This window comes from Bos indicus x Bos taurus, chromosome 9 (assembly GCF_003369695.1).
Source record: "Bos indicus x Bos taurus breed Angus x Brahman F1 hybrid chromosome 9, Bos_hybrid_MaternalHap_v2.0, whole genome shotgun sequence".
Taxonomy (NCBI): domain Eukaryota; kingdom Metazoa; phylum Chordata; class Mammalia; order Artiodactyla; family Bovidae; genus Bos; species Bos indicus x Bos taurus.
The window spans coordinates 9,668,616-9,689,717 of record NC_040084.1 but is presented as its reverse complement, the minus strand read 5'-3'; the positions used below and the strand labels follow the sequence as shown (position 1 = coordinate 9,689,717).

General features: G+C 36.3%; 1 protein-coding gene across 5 annotated transcripts in view; it reads right to left on the bottom strand.

Annotated features, from left to right (window-relative positions):
- Positions 1-21,102, bottom strand: part of FAM135A (family with sequence similarity 135 member A) — a 157,270-nt gene that overhangs the window by 105,371 nt on the left and 30,797 nt on the right. For all 5 annotated transcript variants that reach the window (XM_027550860.1, XM_027550863.1, XM_027550862.1 and 2 more), the window contains exon 4: positions 9,097-9,176. In XM_027550860.1, coding sequence (XP_027406661.1) covers positions 9,097-9,176 — 80 coding nt within the window. The remainder of the gene's footprint in view (positions 1-9,096; positions 9,177-21,102) is intronic.

Here is a 21,102-nt window from a genome sequence, read left to right as displayed (position 1 = left end):
CACAGCTATCATCCTGAATGGTAAAAAGTTGAAAGTGCTCCTTTCAACTCAGGAACAAGACAAGGATGCCCACTTTCATCACTCCTTTATGACACAGTACTGGAAGTCCTAGCCACACACATACACAAAAAGGAAATTAAATGTATCCAAATAGGAAAGGAAGAAGTAAAAGGGTCTCTCTGTGCAGAAGACATGATCCTATACAGAGAAAACCCTAAAGATTCCACAAAAAAGCTGTTAGAACTAATCCATGAATTTAGTAAAGTTGCAGGACACAAAATCAACATACAAAAACCAATTGCATTTCTATACATTAACAATGAACTACCTGAAAAATTTCACACTAGCATCAAAAGCAATAAAACACTTAGGTATAAATTTAACCAAAGGAGATGAAACACCTGTACATTAAAAACTGTAAGATATTGAGGAAAGAAACTGAAGAAAACACAAATAAATGGAAAAATAACCTATGTTCTTAGATTGGAAGAATTAATATTGCTAAAATATCCATACTACCTGAAGTGATCTACAAATTCAATATAATCTCTATCAAAACTCCAATGGCATTTTTCATAGAAATAGAAAAAATTATCCTAAAATTTGTATTAGACCACAAAAGTCCCTGAATAGCCAGAGCAATCTTAAGAGCAAAAGAACAAAGCTGGAGGCATCACACTTCTTAATTTCAAACTACACTGCATGGCTATAGTAACCAAAATAGTATGGTAGTAGTATAAAAATAGGCACATAGATCAATGGAAGGAAAAAAGAGAGCCCAGAAATCAGCCCACACACATATGATCAACTAATAACTGACAGGGTGCCAAGAACACATAGTAAGAAAGTCTCTTCAATAAATCATGCTGGGAAAACTGGATATACACAAGCAAAAGAATAAAACTGGACTCCTATTATATATTACTCAGAAAAATTAACTCAAAATGGATTAGACTTAAATTTTAAGACCTGAAACCACTAACTTCTAGAAGAAAACATAGGGAGAAAGCTCCTTGACCTTGGTCTTTGGTAATATTTATGTTTGACACCAAAGCAAAGGCAATAATAGACAGGTAGGATTACATAAAACTATAAGGCTTCTGCACAGTGGAAGACAGCACCAACAAAAGAAAAAGCAACCTAGTGAATGGAATAAAATATCTGCCAATCATACATCTGATAGGGGATAACATCCAAAATCTATAAAGAACCAAGGAACTAACTAGCAAAAACAACCAACCAAACAATCTGATTTTAAAATGAGCAGAAGATTTCCATAGGTGCGTGGATTTATCTCTGGGCTTTCTATTTTGTTCCATTGGTCTATATTTCTGTCTTTCTGCCAGTACCATACTGTCTTGATGACTGTGGCTTTGTAGTAGAGCCTGAAGTCAGGCAGGTTGATTCCTCCAGTTCCATTCTTCTTTCTCAAGATTGCTTTGGCTATTTGGGGTTTTTTTGTATTTCCATAAAATTGTGAAATTATTTGTTCTAGCTCTGTGAAAAATACCGTTGGTAGCTTGATAGGGATTGCACTGAATGACAAAGGAGGCAAGAATATACAATGGAGAAAAGACAATCTCTTTAACAAGTGGTGCTGGGAAAACTGGTCTACCACTTGTAAAAGAATGAAACTAGAACACTTTCTAACACCATACACAAAAATAAACTCAAAATGGATTAAAGATCTAAACGTTAAGACCAGAAACTATAAAACTCCTAGAGGAGAACATAGGCAAAACACTCTCTGACATAAATCACAGCAGGATCCTCTATGAGCCATCTCCCAGAATATTGGAAATAAAAGCAAAAATAAACAAATGGGACCTAATTAAAATTAAAAGCTTCTGCACAACAAAGGAAACTATAAGCAAGACAGCCTTCAGAATGGGAGAATATAATAGCAAATGAAGCAACTGACAAAGGACTAATCTCAAAAATATACAAGCAACTCCTGCAGCTCAATTCCAGAAAAATAAACGACCCAATCAAAAAATGGGCCAAAGAACTAAATAGACATTTCTCCAAAGAAGACATACAGATGGCTAACAAACACATGAAAAGATGCTCAACATCACTCATTATCAGAGAAATGCAAATCAAAAACACTATGAGGTTCCATTTCACACCAGTCAGAATGGCTGCGATCCAAAAGTCTACAAGCAATAAATGCTGGAGAGGGTGTGGAGAAAAGGGAACCCTCTTACACTGTTGGTGGGAATGCAAACTAGTACAGCCACTATGAAGAACAGTGTGGAGATTCCTTAAAAAACTGGAAATAGAACTGCCTTATGACCCAGCAATTCCACTGCTGGTAATACACACCGAGGAAACCAGAATTGAAAGAGACATGTGTACCCCAATGTTCATCACAGCACTGTTTATAATAGCCAGGACATGGAAGCAACCTAGATGTCCATCAGCAGATGAATGGATAAGAAAGCTGTGGTACATATACACAATGGAGTATTACTCAGCCATTAAAAAGAATACGTTTGAATCAGTTTTAATGAGGTGGATGAAACTGGAGCCTATTATACAGAGTGAAGTAAGCCAGAAAGAAAAACACCAATACAGTATACTAACACATATATATGGAATTTAGAAAGATAGTAACGATAACCCTGTATGCGAGACAGCAAAAGAGACACAGATGTATAGAACAGTCTTTTGGACTCTGGGAGAGGGAGAGGGTAGGACGATTTGGGAGAATGGCATTGAAACATGTATAATATCATATATGAAACAAATCGCCAGTCCAGGTTCGATGCAGGATACAGGATGCTTGGGGCTGGTGCACTGGGATGACCCAGAGGGATGGTATGGGGGGTTCAGGATGGGGAACGTGTGTACACCCATGGCAGATTCATGTTGATGTATGGCAAAACCAATACAATATTGTAAAGTAATTAACCTCCAAGTAAAATTAATAAATTTATATTAAAAAAAGAGAAAGAATAAAAGAGTATTTCCAATAAAAAAGTAAATAAATAAAATAAGCAGAAGAAATGAACAGACTTTTTTTTTCCAAAGAAACCATAAAGGCCTGGTGGTCCAGTGGCTAAGACTCCATGCTCCTAATGGAGGGGGGCCAAGTTTGATCCCTGGTCAGGGAACTAGATCCCACATTCCACAACTAAGAGTTCACACAATGCAACTAAAAGATCCCGCATTCCACAAGGAAGATTGAAGATCCTGCATGCTACTAACCAAATAAATGATAAGTAAGTAAAAACACTAAAGAGGAAGACATACAAATGACCAACAGGTATATAAAATGATGCTCAACATCACTAATCATCACAAATTATTCATTTACAGGGAAATGTAAACCAAAAGCATAAGAGCTATCTCTTCATACTTGTTAGATTGGTTATTCAAAAAAAAAAAATCCAGAGATAACAAATGTTATGATGTGAAAAGAGATGTTAGGATGTGAAAAGAGAACACTAGTGTGCACTGTTGGTGGGAAATGCGAATTGGTGCAGTTACTATAAAAAACAGTATGGAGGATCTGCAAAAAATTAAAAACAGAATTTCTGCATGATCCAGCAATCCCACTCCCAGATATATATTTGAAAGAAATGAAATCAGTATCTCAAAGAAAGTTTTGTATGTGCATTTTCATTGCAGCATTATTCACAATTGTCAAGATGTGGAAATAATCCAAGTGTTTGTCAGTGCATGAACAGATAAAGAAAATGCAGTGTATATATTCACAATGGAGTATTATTCAGCCATAACAAGATGGAAATTCTGTCATCTGCAGCAATATGGATGAACCTGGAGGGCATTATGCTATACAAAATAAGTCAGAGAAAAGACAAATACTGGATGTTATCACTTACATGTAGAAACAAAACAAAATCAATTTTGGGGACCTTTCCTGATGATTCAGTGGTTTAGACTCCTCACTCCCAATGCAGAGAGCTTGAATTCAATCCCTATTAAGAGAACTAGACCCTGCACATGACAACTAAGACCCAGCACAGCTAACTTAAAAAAAAAGTGAATTTCATAGACAGAAATTCTTTTAGTTATAAGAAAAGTAAGTTCTGAGGATCTCATGCATAGCATTATGACTATAGCTAGTAATAAAGTACTGTATACTTAAAATTTGTTAAGAATAAATCTTAAGCCTTCTTTACCACAAACACACAAAAAGAACTATGTGAGGTGATAGATGTGCTAATTATCTTGATTACAGCCATTTTTTCACATTGTTATCTGTATAACAAATCACATATTTATATGTATTATATAGTGTATATATGTATATATATAAAACAAATCATGCTGTACGCTTTTAATATGTAAAATTACGTTTGTTAATTATTCCTTGATAAAGCTGAAAAAATAAGCAAATAAAAAGTCCAGAAAAAATAAGTCTTTCTAGCTTTTTTTTCAACAGGCAACTTTAAGAAATACAATAGAGCAAGACATTTAGTTTACTAGATTAAGGAAGTTCAAAAAGGGAGGACCAATCCATCTAATACCACTAGTTGTTTTAACCTCTGTTTCCTAGAAAGTAGACTTACAAAAGACCTATTGACAACAAATATATACGTTAACATATACAAAAGGCCAAGAAGAAAATTTATTTTTCCTTTTTAAAAGAAATATACATCCTTTTGGTCATAAGCAATATGAGCATTTTGACAGTCTTCAAAAACATAAACTCTTCATCATGTAAAATTCATTAAATTTTTAACATTAACCATTATTTCATTTTTAACATTAACCATTAACCAGCATTTCAGTATCCACTGTATGCTAAGAAAGTTAATCTTCAGCACATCAGGTTGTCAGAATATATTTTTAAATTTCAAAAATGAACTAAATTGTGCTCAACATAGCTTTATGCTGTTGTTCAGTCAGTAATTGTGTCTGACTCTTTGCAACCCACATACTGCAGCACACCAGACTTCCCCGTCTTCATTATCTCCTGGAGTCTGCCCAAGTCACATCCACTGAGTTAGTGAAGCCATCCAGTCATCTCATCCTCTGTTACCCTCTTCACCTCCTGCCCACAATCTTCCCCAGCATCAGGGTCTTTTCAAATGAGTCAGCTCTTCACATCAGGTGGCCAAAGTATTGGAGCTTCAGCATCAGTCCTTCCAATGAATATTCAGGGTTGTTTTTCTTTAGGATTGACTGGTTTGATCTCCTTACTTTCCAAGGGACTCTCAAGTCTTCTCCAACACCACAACTGGAAAGCATCAATTCTTCAGCCCTCAGCCATCTTTACTGTCCAGCTCTCACATCCCTGTATGACTACTGGAAAAACCATGGCTTTAACTAGACGGACCTTTGTGGGCAAAGTAATGTCTCTGCTTTTTAATATGCTGTCTAGGTTTGTCATAGCTTTTCTTCCAGGAGAAATTATCTGTTAATTTCATGGCTACAGTCACCATTTGCAGTGATTTGGGAGCCCAAGAAAATAGAATCTGCCATTGTTTACACTCTTCTCCCATTTATTTGCCATGAGGTGATGGGACTGGATGCCATGCTCTTAGTTTTTTGAATGCTGAGTTTTAAGCCAGCCTTTTCACTCTCTTTCACCCTCATCAAGAGGCTCTTTTGTTCCTCTTCACTTTCTGCCATTAGAGTGGCATCATCTGTATATCTGAAGTTGTTGATATTTCTCCCGGCAATCTTGAGTCCAGCTTGTGATTCATCCAGCCCAGCATTTCACATGATGTATTTGCACAGAAGTTAAATAAGCAGGGTGACAATATACAGGCCTGACATACTCCTTTCCCAATTCTGAACCAGTCCATTGTTCCATGTCCAGTTTTAACTGTTCCTTCTTGACCTTCATACAGGTTTCTCAGGAAGACAGGTAAGGTAGTCTGGTGTTCCCATCTCTTTGAGAATTTTCCACAGTTTGTTGTAATCTACACAAAGACTACTTAGTATAGTCAGTAAAGCAGAAGTAGATGTTTTTCTGGAATTCTCTTTTTTTGTGTGTGAGCCAAGAGATGCTGGCAATTTGATCTCAGGTTCCTCTACCTTTTTAAAATTCAGCTTGTACATCTGAAAGTTTTTGGTTCATTAACTGCTGAAGCCTAGCTTGAAGGATTTTGAGCATTACCTTGCTAGCATGTGAAATGAGCACAATTGTACAGTAGTTTGAACATTCTTTGGCTTTGCCTTTCTTTGGGATTGGAATGAAAACTGACTTTTCCCAGTGCTGTGGCTACTGCTGAGTTTTCCAAATTTGCTGGAATATTAAGTGCAGCACTTTAACTGCATCATCTTTTAGGGTTTGAAAGAGCTCAGCTGGAATTATCTCACCTTTACTAGCTTTGTTCAAAGTCATGCTACCTAAGGCCCCCTTGACTTCACATTCCAGGATGTCTGGTTCTAGGTGACTGACTGCACCATCGTGGTTATCCGGGTCATTAAGATCTTTTCTGTATAGCTCTTCTGTGTATTCTTGCCACCTCTTTTCAATCTCTTCTGATTCTGTTAGGTCCCTGTCGTTTCCAACCTTTATTGTGCCCATCTTTGCATGAAATGTTCCCTTGGTATCTCTGATCTTCTTCAAGAGATCTCTAGTCTTTCCCATTCTATTGTTTTCCTCTATTTCATCACATTGTTCACTTAAGAAGGCTTTCTCATCTCCACTTGTTATTCTCTGGAAGCTTGCACTCAGTTGGATAAATCTTTCCCTTTCACTTCTCTTCTTTTCTCAGCTATTTGTAAGGCCTCTTCAGACAATCATTTGCCTTCTTGCATTTCTTTTTCTTGGGGAAAGTTTTGGTGACTGCTTCTGGTACAATGTTATGAACCTCTGTCCATAGTTCTACAAGCACTCTGTCTACCAGATTCAATCCCCTGAATCTATTCGTCATTTTCACCGTATACTCATAAGGAATTTGATTTAGGTCATACCTGAATGGGCAAATGGTTTTCTCTACTTTCTTCAATTTAGGCCTGAATTTGGCAGTAAGTTCATGATCTGAGCCACAGTCAGCTCCAGGTCTTGTTTTTTTCTGACTGTATAAAGCTTGTCCATCTTTGACTGCAAAGAATTAATCTATCTGGCTTTTTGGACAGAACCGTCATCTTCCAGTAATTCGCTAAAATGAGCAATACAAAGGAATGGGTACTGTTCAAAAAGGAATGCCCCACAAATGTTACCATGGCAAAACTGGGAGTCTACAGTTTTACCCAGCATGCTGTTGGCATCACTGTAAACAAACAAGGGCAAGATTCTTGCCAAGAGAATTAATGTGCATATCGAGCGTATTAAGCACTCTAAGAGCCGAGATAACTTCCTGAAACATGTGAAGGAAAATGATCAGAAAAACAAGGAAGCCAAAGAGAAAGGGACTTGGGTTCAGCTGAAGTGCCAGTCTGCTCCACCCAGAGAAGCACACTTTGTGAGGACCAATGGAAAGGAACCCGAACTGTTGGAGCCCCTTCCCTATGAGTTCATGGCCCGAGGGTGTAAAAATAAAGACCTGGGCTGTACAAATGTTTCTCTTAATTGAGTAGAGGTGTTGTGCCTAAATTCAGTGGGTAACATCTTTTCAAATTTAATGTTTTTTTCTTCCTGAAAGATGTGAGATAGTTTGTTGTTCAGTATACTCCATTTTTTAATAAACTGCCACATATTATTTTAAAAAAAAGAATTAATCAATCTGATTTTTCTATTGACCATCTGATGATGTCCATGTATAGAGTAGTCTCTTAAGTTGCTGGAAGAGGGTATCTGCTATGACCAGTATATTCTCTTGGCAAAATTCTGTTAGCCTTTGTCCTGCTTCATTTTGTACTCCAAGGCCATACTTGCCTATTACTCTAGGTAACTCTTGACTTTCTAATTCTGCACCCCCAGAACTGAGCATCATTTCTGCTTGGCCCAGCCTCTTCATTCCTTCTGGAGCTATTCTTCTGTTCTTCTCCAGTAGCATACTGGATACCTACCTATCTGGGGGGCTCATCTTTCAGTGTTATGTCTTTTTTCCTTTTCATACTGTTCATAGTGTTCTCGAGGCAAGAATACTAAAGTGGTGTGCCATTCTCTTCTCCAGTGGACCATGTTTTGTTCAAACTCTCCACCATGAACCATCTGTCTTGGGTGGTCCTGTACAGAATGGCTCATAGCTTCACTGAGCTAGCTTTATATTAGGTATTTTTTAATGTTTTGTGATGCATTGAAAAGTATTAATTCATATTAGAAATGAAAACTCTCCAGTATGTTTCATTAATCATTGTATTTTCTAACTGCTTAATAGAGTATACTGTATCAAGAAAGCTGAAAAAAATGCCCAATGATGACATCAGGGCCACTAGTTTTGGCTCAAATCCTTTAATGCTAGAGTGTCTCCTTAGAATATGAGTAAATAAGAGAGCTGTTGCTGCTGCTAAGTCACTTCAGTCGTGTTCAACTCTGTGTGACCCCATAGACAGAAGCCCACCAGGCTCCTCCATCCCTGGGATTCTCCAGGCAAGAACACTGGAGTGGGTTGCCATTTCCTTCTCCAATGCATGAAAGTAAAAAGTGAAAGTGAAGTCGCTCAGTCGTGTCCGACCCTCAGCGACCCCATGGACTGCAGCCTTCCAGGCTCCTCCGTTCATGGGATTTTCCAGGCAGGAGTACTGGAGTGGGGTGCCAGTTATAATATGTCTATTTTATACTTTCTGATCCTTTATTTTCTCATTAATCAAGTAAAAAAAAAGTAGGTGAAAAAATAATCTCAAAACGCATACTATAAAACTATCAGAAAACAGCTTTGTGATCATATATCAAATTATGTGTTCACATTCACTATGCATTTGTTAAAAGTACATATTACATGATATAATTGATATCACCCTTACTTATGTTTGTTTTCAGGAAATTTCACATACTTTCTTTTACTTGCTCATCCTAAGAAACCTAAGATGGAGACAAGGAATATATAATCAAGCCTGTTTGACTGAGGCCTCAAATATATTTCTTATATGAAGTATGAGAATGATGCTCTTTGGCACCTTGTGTTCATAATTAAGAGATATAAATAATTATGAAAAGTTATTATTGGTCATTATAATCTTGCTTCAGTTTTTTTTTTTTTTTTTAATTGAGAATATTCCTTGGCTTACCTGCTGCATGTAGCAAACTAGCTTCTACTCTGTGAGGAACTCTTGGTGGAATTTTCATAGATGCACGAATCTGGTAAAAACTAAAGCAAGAGAGATAAAAAAAGTCACTTCGAAATAGTCAAAAAATACGCAATGCCTCTATTTCTATATATCAATATGTATTAAAAAATAAAGTTCATCTGCTTTATCAATCTCCCATAGTATTTACTATTGGTGGAAAACAGTGTACCAGATCCACATACAGATCAAACATTACAATTGCATTGCATATAACCCCAAGAGAAACAGGCAAATGTAAAGACAGAAACATTCTTACTTTAAATAAGAGAATGTCATAACAATAATAGGAGTTACTAAGGATTCTAAGGATTTCGCTGCTTAATCTGGTTTATTTATTTTTTCATTTAAAAGACAATAAAAATATTCTTAAGCACAATTTTGAGAAAACACAGGATTAATAACAAACAGTTTTAAAAATTGGTTTCATACCATAAGACATGTATTATGCTGAAAGAATTCAGTTTTATTCAAGGTCAGTGCTATTCCGTTTAGTTTATGTACTTTTACTTGCATAAATCTAATAGTCATTAACAATCAGTTTAAATAGAAAAAATTATGAGGTAAAAACAAATGCTTCTGTTTTAACATCATTACACTACAAGTTTGTGCATGTAATGGAGGATATATGTATCTATGTATACAAACACACACACACAAAGGGTTACTAAAAGCTAAATGATGATTATAAATCAGGGATGAGTTTAGATGGACACTAGAGAGTTGAATATTTAATCTTCATTTTTTTCTTTAATGATTTCCTAGGCAAGAGTATAAATCTGTAAATAATACAAAGATTATTTAAAATACATAAATTTATTACTATGATTTCTAGGAAAGCATGGCGCTGGATAGAATATATGGACAACACCAGATTTTTAAAGAGTGAAAGAAAGAGTGGTCAATTAAATTTAGAACCTTTAAAATCACAATTTGGACTTAAACAGAACTGGAAAAATGCCACAGAGATAACATCTATCTCTGTGGAGTTAAGGTTAAGATGAGGTCACTCTGAAAACATGAGATGACTGAGAACAAAAATCAAAGTGGAAAAAGCAGGAACTTTGGCATTAGATAGCAAAGTTTTAATTTTAATTAAAGATTAAATCAAACACTGATATTTTAAAATATTCAGATACGCCATATAAGAGCTAAGAATAAACAACTGATATGTTTCATTTTAAACGCCTTAAACACAGGAACTGTGACTTACTTATAAATGTACACCCACAATTATAATTGTACGCATTAGTTCAAAGACATTTAAACAACACTGCATTTACTGTATACCATTCAGTTCAGTTCAGTTAAGGCGCTCAGTCATGTCCAACTCTTTGCAACCCCATGAATTGCAACACGTCAGGCCTCCCTGTCCATCACCAACTCCTGGAGTTCACCCAAACTCACGTCCATCGATTCAGTGATGCCATCCAGCCATCTCATCCTGTTGTCTCCTTCTCCTCCTGCCCCCAATACCTCCCAGCATCAGAGCCCAGCATCAGAGTCTTTTCCAATGAGTCAACTCTTCACATGAGGTAGCCAAAGTACTGGAGTTTCAGCTTTAGCATCATTCCTTCCAAAGAACACCCAGGGCTGATCTCCTTTAGAATGGACTGGTTGGATCTCCTTGCAGTCCAAGGGACTCTAAAGAGTCTTCTCCAACACCACAGTTCAAAAGCATCAATACTTTGGCGCTCAGCTTTCTTCACAGTCCAACTCTCACATCCATACATGACCACTGGAACAACCATAGCCTTGACTAGACGGACCTTTGTTGGCAAAGTAATGTCTCTGCTTTTGAATATGTTATCTAGGTTGGTCATAACTTTTCTTCCAAGGAGTAAGTGTCTTTTAATTTCATGGCTGCAGTCACCATCTGCAGTGATTTTGGAGCCCAAAAAAATAAAGTCTGACACTGTTTCCACTGTTTCCCCATCTATTTCCCATGAAGTGATGGGACCAGATGCCATCATCTTCGTTTTCTGAATGCTGAGCTTTAAGCCAACTTTTTCACTCTCCTCTTTCACTTTCATCAAGAGGCTCTTTAGTTCCTCTTCACTTTCTGCCATAAGGGTGGTGTCATCTGCATATCTGAAGTTATTGATATTTCTCCCGGCAGTCTTGATTCCAGCTTGTACTTCTTCCAGCCCAGCGTTTCTCATGATGTACTCTGCATGTAAGTTAAATAAGCAGGGTGACAATATACAGCCTTGACATACTCCTTTTCCTATTTGGAACCAGTCTGTTGTTCCATGTCCAGTTCTAACTGTTGCTTCCTGACCTGCATACAAATTTCTCAAGAGGTAGGTCAGGTGGTCTGGTATTCCCATCTCTTTCATTTTCCACAGTGTACTGTGATCCACACAGTCAGAGGCTTTGGCATAGTCAGTAAAGCAGAAATAGATGTTTTTCCAGAACTCTCTTGCTTTTTCCATGATCCAGTGGATGCTGGAAATTTGATCTCTGGTTCCTCTGCCTTTTCTAAAACCGCTTGAACATCTGGAAGTTCACGGTTCACGTATTGCTGAAGCCTGGCTTGGAGAATTTTGAGCATTACTTTACTAGCGTGTCAGATGAGTGCAATTGTGAGGTAGTTTGAGCATTCTTTGGCAATGCCTTTCTTTGGGATTGGAATGAAAACTGACCTTTTCCAGTCCTGTGGCCACTGCTGAGTTTTCCAAAAGTGCAGCACTTTCACAGCATTATCTTTCATGAAACTGTATGCAATTAGAGTATCTTATTTAAAATTCCCTGAACTTAAATGTGAGTGTGTACATATAACACACACATGTACCATTAATTCATGACTTATAGAGGACCCACCAATGTGTTAGCCACTGGGCTAAGTACTAGAGACACAGGGAAAACAAACCACTGGTAGTAATTACATACGTTATTTTAAACGATGTTCTTTTTGCATTTGTAACAGCATTTGTAACAGCAGCCTATTATGACTCTAAATACATTTTTTAAATTAGAATTAATGGTACTTTAAGGTACAAATCTCCAAAAATGAGGAAAACTTTCAATTGTGTGTGTGTGACTGTGCACGTTAACTATTTTTTACATTAAATATCAAGCAGTAAAATTTTTGAAATACAGGATAAAATAGTTCCTTTTTAAGGGCCATGGAGAAGGCAATGGCACCCCACTCCAGTACTCTTGCCTGAGAAATCCCATGGACGCAAGAGCCTGGTAGGCTATAGTCCATGGGGTCGCAAAGAGTTGGACACGACTGAGCGACTTCCCTTTCACTTTTCACTTTCATGCATTGGAGAAGGAAATGGCAACCCACTCCAGTTTTCTTGCCTGGAGAATCCCAGGGACGGGGGAGCCTGGTGGGCTGCTGTCTATGGGGTTATACAGAGCCAGACACGACTGAAGCGACTTAGCAGCAGCAGCAGCAGCAGCAGCAGCAAGGGCCATGGTGAGCTAGGCTATTTAGAACTTCTTGCTTAGAAAACAACCCAAACTGCCAAATAAAGTATTAAAGTGTATCTTTATAAGATTATTGAAGAAGCAACAAAATAGTGTGGAATTATCAAAAAATTCAGTCAGGCAGGCAACGCAATGAAGCCGTTTCTGTCCTGAGGGAATTTGCTGATCCATTCAGACAAATCTTACTTTCACTTTTAAAAACCTGAATTATATTCCTAATATATAAAGAGCATCTAAAAACAGAGATAAAGACCAATTAACCTAAAAAAAGGGGGAAAAATATATTAATAAATAGTTCACCAAAAAAGAAATGCAAATGTCTCTTAAATACATGAAAAAAGGTTCAATCTTATTTATAATTTTAAAAACCACGAATTAAAACTATAATGAGCTATCTTTTCTCATCTATCACATTGAGGGGAATTCAATTTGACAAAATGCTCTGTTGGTGACAGTCTGGGCAAAAAGGAATTCTGCACTGCTGGAGACGTAAAAGGGTGCAAACCATGTGAAACAGAATTTAGCCACAAAGAGCAAAAACACACATATTTACTCTCTGACCTAGCATCACACTTGTTAGACGATCTCCCAAAGATACTTTAGCAAAAATTTTCAATGAGGTAGCATAAGGCTATTCACTGAAGTATTAACTGCAACAAGAAAACTCGAGAAAAAAAATGTCTATCAATAAAGGACTGGCTGAATAAACTATGGTACAGTACCATACAGTTATAAAACATTATCTTATATACACATATACATATATCTATATATGTGTGTGTGCATACTAAGTCACTTCAGCCATGTCTGACTCTGCGACCCTGTGGACCATACTGCCAGGCTCCTGTGTCCTAGGGATTCTCCAGGCAAGAATACTGGAGTGGGTTGGCATGCAGGGGATCTTCCCAACCCAGGGATCAAACCCATGCCTCATATGTCTCCTGTACTGGCAGGCAGGTTCTTTACTACTAGCATATCTATATTTAGCATATCTATATATACTACAAAGCAGTGGTCTCTAAGATACTTTTTTTAAAGACAAAAGCAAGTGCAGAATATGTCTATTATGCTACCTTTCTTTGAGAATAAAGGATATGATTATGTATTTTTTGCCTTTTAAAAAAAGTAATAAAAAGGAAGAAGGACATACACAAAACTAATAAAAAGTAAAATGGCTTTTATAGGTGGGGAGATGGGGAAATGAGGGTGAAGAGAAGCAACAGGGATGAAAATAAGGCCCTTTTCAATGAATGTACTTCAGAGTTTTTATTTTGGAATCATAAAATCTTTTTATAAAAAAGCAAAATACATTAACTTTAAAAAGCAATCCCTTAAACCACCCTAAAATAACTGAACTTAATGTGTATCTACTTAATTGCAATTTCACAGAGTACTTTCAAGTGATTTTTAAAACACAGTACTTTCAGTGCCTGTTCCTCATGGGATATACAATAAAAGAAAACCCCAAAGAGGTTCCAAACAACATTAACAGTCTTGCTGGTTATGTTGCTATCATTATTTCGAAATTATTTTAGACATATCTACACACATATGAATAAAGCAATGACTAATTATGTTATTAGGAACCAAGACTTTCAGCGTAAGTGAAAAGAGATAGAAATATAAAATTAAAAAAATAAATCAAAAGTTAGAACAGGAAAATAGTAAAAATTTATGAAGTATTTTTCTTTAAAAAAATTTGTGTCAACTGAGAAGGCCTAGAAACAATGATTCAATAAAAATATGTACTTTTAACATATATGTTATGATCTCTAAACACTATTTCCCACTAAAAGGAACTAGAGCCCCTAGGCTGATTCTAAATCTAGAACAGAGAATATCACTAGAGTCTGGAACAACTAGCAACAGTAGGAGATGAACACTGCCTGGATTATCCCATGAGAAGTTTGCAGAAATCAACCTACAGGGCTCCCTCTGAACATCAGGAAGAGTCATGACGCAGTATAACCCATCAAGTATGATAAAAATACTTTGCCCACCTGATGCGAAGAACTGACTCACTGGAAAAGCCCATGATGTTGGGAAAGATTGAAGGTGGGAGGAGAAGGGGACAACAGAAGATGAGATAGTTGGATGGCATTGCTGACTCGATGCACATGAGTTTGAGTAAGCTCCGGGAGTTGGTGATGGACAGGGAAGCCTGGCGTGTGGCAGGCCATGGCATCACAGACGGTCAGACAGGACTGAGAGACGACGACAACATTCACAGATATTTTATGTTTTAAAAGTTGAAGGTTTGTAGCAACCACGCGTCAAGTGTCTATTGGCATGATTTTCTCAATAGCATTCACTCACTTTGTGTCCCAGTGTCATATTCTGATAATTCAGGCTGTATTTCAAACTTTTTCATTGTTATTGTATTTGTTACGGTGATCTGTGATCAGTGAACTTTGATGTTACTCTTGTCATTGTTTTGTGGTACCAGGAACCACTCATATTAGGCAGTGAACTGAAACTTTTCTGGCAGTCCAGTGGCTAAGACTCTGCTTCCACTGCAGGAGGCACAGGTTTGATCTCTGGTTGGGGAACTAAGATCCCCCATGCCATGTGGCCAAAAAGTATAAATAAATAAAATTGGGCCAAATGTTTTTTAACAGGAAATTAAAAAAAAAAAAAAAGACACTGAACTAATAAATACTGTGTGTGTTTTGAGAGCTCTACCAACTGGCTGTACCCCTCCCCTCTCCTTCTCCCCAAGCCTCCCAGTTAAGACACACAATACTGAAATTAGGCCAATTAATAATCCTACAATGGCCTCTAAGTGAAAGGAAGAGCTGGTTGTTTTTCACTTTAAATCAAAAGCTTAGTGAGGAAGGCACGTTCAAGGGAGAAAACTCAGCCTCTTGTGCCAAACAGATAGCCAAGCTGTACATTCAAAGGAAAAGCCCTGACAGAAATTTACAAGTGCTACTCCAGTGAACACATGAATGAAAAGAAAGCAAACAACCTTACTGTTGATATGAAGAATGTTTTAGTGGTCTGAAGAGAAGATGAAACCAGCTATACCATTCCCTTTTGCCAAAGTCTAAAACCAGAGCAAGGCCCTAAATACCTTCAATTCTACAAAGGCTGAGTGAAGCAAGGAAGCTGTAGAAGGGAAGTTTGAAGCCAGCAGAGGCTGGTTCATGACATTTAAGCAAAAAGGCCAACTCAATGACATAGAAGTGCAAGGTGAAGCTTGCACTTGAAGTCACCCAGGAGATCTAGCTAAGACAATTCATGAGGATGGCTACTCTAAACAACAGATTTTCAATGCAGACAAAACAGTCTTCTATTGGAAAAAGATGCTATCTAGAAGTTTCATAGCTGGAGAGAAGTCAATGCCTGGCTTCAAAGCATCAAAGAACTGGCTGATTCTCTTGTTAGGAGCTAATGCAGCTGGTGACTTAACTTGAAGTCAATGCCCATTTACCATTCTGAAAGTTCTAGAGCTAAATCTCAGCTGGTGCTTTATATATGTAACAACAAAGACTGGATGACATAACATCTGCTTACAATATGATTTACTGAATATTTTAAGCCCACTGTTGGAACCTACTGCCCAGAAAAAAAGATGACTTTCAAAATGTTACTGCTCACTGAAAATGTACCTGGTTCCCTAAGAGCTCTGATGAACAACAAGATTAAAGTTGTTTTCATTACTGAGAACATAACATCTATTCTGCAGCCTATGGATCAAGGAGTAAGGCTATAGCTTCCAGAGACAGTAATTCCTCTGGTGGATCTGTGCAAGGTGAATTGAAAACCTTCCAGAAAGAATTAATCATTCTAGATGCCATTAAGAATATTCATGATTTATGGGAAGAGGTCAAAACACCAATATTAAAATAGGAGTTGGGGCCTTCCCTGGTGAGCCAGTGGCTAAGACTCTTTGCTCCCAATGTAGGAAGCCCAGAGTTTGATACCTGGTCAGGGAATCAGATCCCACATGCTGCAACTAAAGAGCGTGAGTGTAGCAACTAAGATCTGGTAAGGCCAAAGAAATAAATAAATGTTTAGAAAATATAAAATAAGGAGTTTGGAAGAAGCTGATTCCAACTTTCATGGATGACTTTGTGGGGTTTGAAACTTCAGTAGAGGGACTAAGATGCAAATGTGGTTAAGACAGCAAGAGAACCAGAATTCGAAGTGGAGCCTGAGATGTGCCTAAATTACTGCAATTTCATGATAAAACTTTAATGGAAACGGAGTTGCTTTTTATGGATGAGCAGAGGCAGTGGTTTCTTGAGATGGAATCTACCAAAGATGCTGTGAAGGCTGTTGAAATGACAATAAAGGATTTAGAATATTAAGCTTAGTTAATGAAGTAGGGATAGGGTTTGAAAGGATTAACTTCAATTCTGAAAGAAGTTCTATTGCAGAGAAAATGGTATCAAACATTGCTCAGTGCTACAGAGAAATGGTTGGTGAAAGGAAGTCAACCAATGGGGCACACTTCACTGTCTTATTTTGTCATATTACCATGCCAACCTTGAGCTATCATCATCCTGATCAGTCAGCAGCCATTAACACTACGGAAAGACCAGCAGCCAAAAGATTACAACTCACTGAAGGCTCACATGATGGTTGGCATTTTTTAGCAGTAAAGTATTTTTAAATAAAGTACGTGCATTGTTTTTCTAGACACAATCCTATTGCACATTTAATTTTTCAGACTACAGTATAAACAACTTTTACATACTCCAGGAAATAAAAAAATTCCTGGGAATGTGTTTATTGTGAAATTCGATTTATTGTGATGATCTGGAACTGAACTCACAATATCTCCAAGGTATGCCTGTACTAAATAAAAACTTAAAATATTTGAAAGATGCTAGGGCAACAACACAATATTCTGAAAACTAATAAATAAGGAAAAGAATAAAACATGTGCCATGCCTTTCTTTCTACAGGATAAACTGTATTTCAAAGTAACCAAACAGTTAATGAGGTAAAATTCGTCACAGAATTACAGCCAATAAGTGCAGAAGAAATAATAGAATATCATCATTTTGTAAGCCTTAGTAATATAAAACAATGACTCTGGACAAAAGTTATCAATAGGTACTACCAATTAAGTGATGTGGAACTTCATAATAGATGTATCAGGTTGACAACACCTTACTCAAATTTATGAAAAGAGACATGTTATGCCCTCAGGTGTAATGTAACAGGAAAAACACAGCATCACCTATAACTGCTGCTGCTAAGTTGCTTCAGTCGTGTCCGACTCTGTGTGACCCCAGAGACAGCAGCCCACCAGGCTCCACTGTCCCTGGGATTCTCCAGGCAAGAACGCTGGAGTGGGTTTGCCATTACCTTCTCCAATGCATGCAAGTGAAAGTGAAAGTGAAGTCGCTCAGTCGTGTCTGACTCTTAGCCACCCCATGGACTGCAGCCTACCAGGCTCCTCCATCCATGGGATTTTCCGGGCAAGAGTACTGGAGTGGGTTGCCACTGCCTTCTACGTACCTATGAATGATTTTTCTCAAAAACTATCAGAATTTAATTAAGCCTAAACTGAGCTATTATAAATTAAAAAAAAAAATTTAAGAGACATTAACATTCAAATGCAACCTATAAATTTTGGTGGGATACTGAATCAAACATAAATTATAAAATAACATTTATAAGATGAATGAAGAAATGAGAACCCTGTTTTATTTGATACCAAGAAATTATTTTTTAAATTTCTTTAAGTGTGATAATGACTTTGCAGATTTTCAAAAACAAAAGCCTTCCTGCGTTAGAGATATTGAAAAAAGAAATAAGGAGGTAAAATAAAGAGGAAAAAACTTTGATAATTATTGGCTAGATGTTTGGTATATATATGTTTACTATACTTTGATGTGTTTCAAAATTTTCCTTCAAGAAACAAAGGTGGTCCTAGATTGGTATTTTCCAAGGGCCAGACATAAGAAAAGGAAAATCTCTCTCAAAGAATAAACCTGAAGATCTCTGCAGAAATCAGAACATGAAAAAAAGAGAGAGAGAGAGATGGGGAAAAAAATATAAGAGGGACTATAAAAAGCACAAAATATAAGATAATGGATAGAAAGACAAACATTATCAACAATCACATTAACTATAAATGGACTAAATGTTCCAGTTAAACAAAGAATGTTCTAAAGAATGAAAAAAGAAATACCACTGTATGTTGTTTACAACAAAGCTAAAATACAAGGATACAGAAAGTTTGAAAATAAAAGAATGGTAAAAGGTACACTTTGCAAATGCTAACCAAAAGAAAACTGATGTTACAATATTAATATTAGAACACAGTTAAAAGCAAAAAGCATTATTAGGACATAAAAGTATTTTCATAAATGATGTGGTAAGTCGTTTCAGTCAAGTCTGACTCTGCAATCCCATGGACTCCAACCAGGCTCCTCTGTCCATGGAATTCTCTAGGCAAAAATACTGGAGTGGACTGCCATTTCCTTTGCCAATCATTTCCCTTCATAATGATAAAAGCTTCAATTCATCAAGAATTTTTAATTTGTAGGTATCTGTTCTCAAAATATCGGATATTTAAAATCCAAAAGTCTGCTTTTAAACAGGAAAACTTAAAACTATTTATGGTAAATTTATGGTCACAATAATTTTAAATGTTTGTATTTGTCATCTTATTCTATAGTTTTTGATGTTGCTGATGTTTTCCGTTCTTTAATTTGCTATGTTAATGCTGGTTAGCCTGCTTATTTTTTTTTTCCCCAATAACCACATTTAACCTTTAATTTCATTAGAAAGCAATTAAACTTTTCAGAAACATTAGTATACAGCTATAAGATTTTATAGAAATACATTTTTTAAAATTTTGCTTTACATTTAGGCAAGATGCCAAATTTAACAATTACTCCTCTTACCATCATTCTCCTTTTCCATATTTTATTAATAACTCTAGAGAACCAATTCACTAATCTGTTCAAAATGAGCAAAATTTACAGAACCCTAAGATTTAACTTGATAAATGTATTATTTGACTTATTTTATCATTTTAATGTTTCAAAGCCAATTCCCTATTACAACTTCCTTAGAGTTCTAAATTTTTACTCCCTCTCCTGTTGTTCAGAACATATCATAAGTAATATACTCAAAAAGAGTAAATAGAGAGTATATTTTCTAAGATGCAGTATTTTCTTAGAACATCTTCCAACTGTTACTAAAGACAGAATACTGTGGTCACTGTATTTTTCCTGAAGGGGATATTGTGTTGTTGTAGGATCATGAGTAATTTAATAAAAAAGTTTGAGTAGATTCATATTTCTTTTTAGGTAAAATCTTTTGAAACCGGATACCTAGAGAACTCTTTAATTTTTGAAATGTAAACTTTTTACCCCAATATGTTAACATTTAAAATCTATCCTTTAATTTTGTCAAGAAAATAAACGGCTCACTTGCTGTCTCAAAAAGTTTTTATTAAGATCAGGAAAGATCTATTCTTGTTTATTACTGAGGTGAATTCACTGGTTACCTGTTTGAGAATATCTTGTTGTTTACAAGTGGAGCTCTCATAAAATCCATACAGACAGTCCCCGGGTTAAGTAATATTTGATCCATAAATAAATTCGTCTTTGTGTAAACTGTTTCATAATTTAATCATTTGCATTAATATGGAAACATTAAATTTGAATTTGTGAGTACACAAACTCGTAAGTTTCATGTTTCTCCTCCCACAGGTGTTTGTTTGCATTACATTAAAGTCATTTACGCTTTGATTTTCGTGTAGACGTTTCTTATAATAAAAACTGTCCTTTAATGGAAAGATTTCCTTCTAGTTAATTGACAACATTAACATTACACTATTTTTCTTTGTTTTCCATATTTTTTTTCACAGTTCATAATTTAATTTTTCTGTATTTATACTTCAAACACAGGTCAATCAAGGCCAGTACTGGCTAATTTTGGGGATCCTAATCACTATCAATTCTGTCCTTATGACTCTTCAAAGAATGCAGACGTCCTGTTTCACACAGGCCACAAATGGCAGACTTATACCATGGTATCACTTTTTAAAAATGAGATAGGACACAACAATGAGAGAAATCTAAAGATTCAGAAATAGTCTAATAACTGATGCTAACTGCTTTTGAGAAAACAAACTTTCTGACTACAGAGTGGCTGATTCATTAATATGAAAAACTGATTAACTTCTTATAGAATATTCTCAGTTCTTATACCTTACTGAAAAAACAGACAATTTTAGACACTTTTGAAGGCCTTGAAGAAAACTTGAAGCAGTTTGTTGTGAGTCCCAATCAGCACCACTTAATCAGAAGTCCCCAATTTTTTGAAATTTACACAACATATACATGACATTATAGGCAAGGGATTATCTTTTCCAAGGTTGTAACCAATGTCAATAATCCAAAAAAATCAGCATGTAATTTTCTCTTTTGGCTGACAGTCATTTTAAAATCAAACTATAAACTTCCCATGAGTTTAACAACCTCAGAATCATTAATGGAAAGGATTTAAGATTTATTTAGTTCAGAGCATTTAAAGACTGTG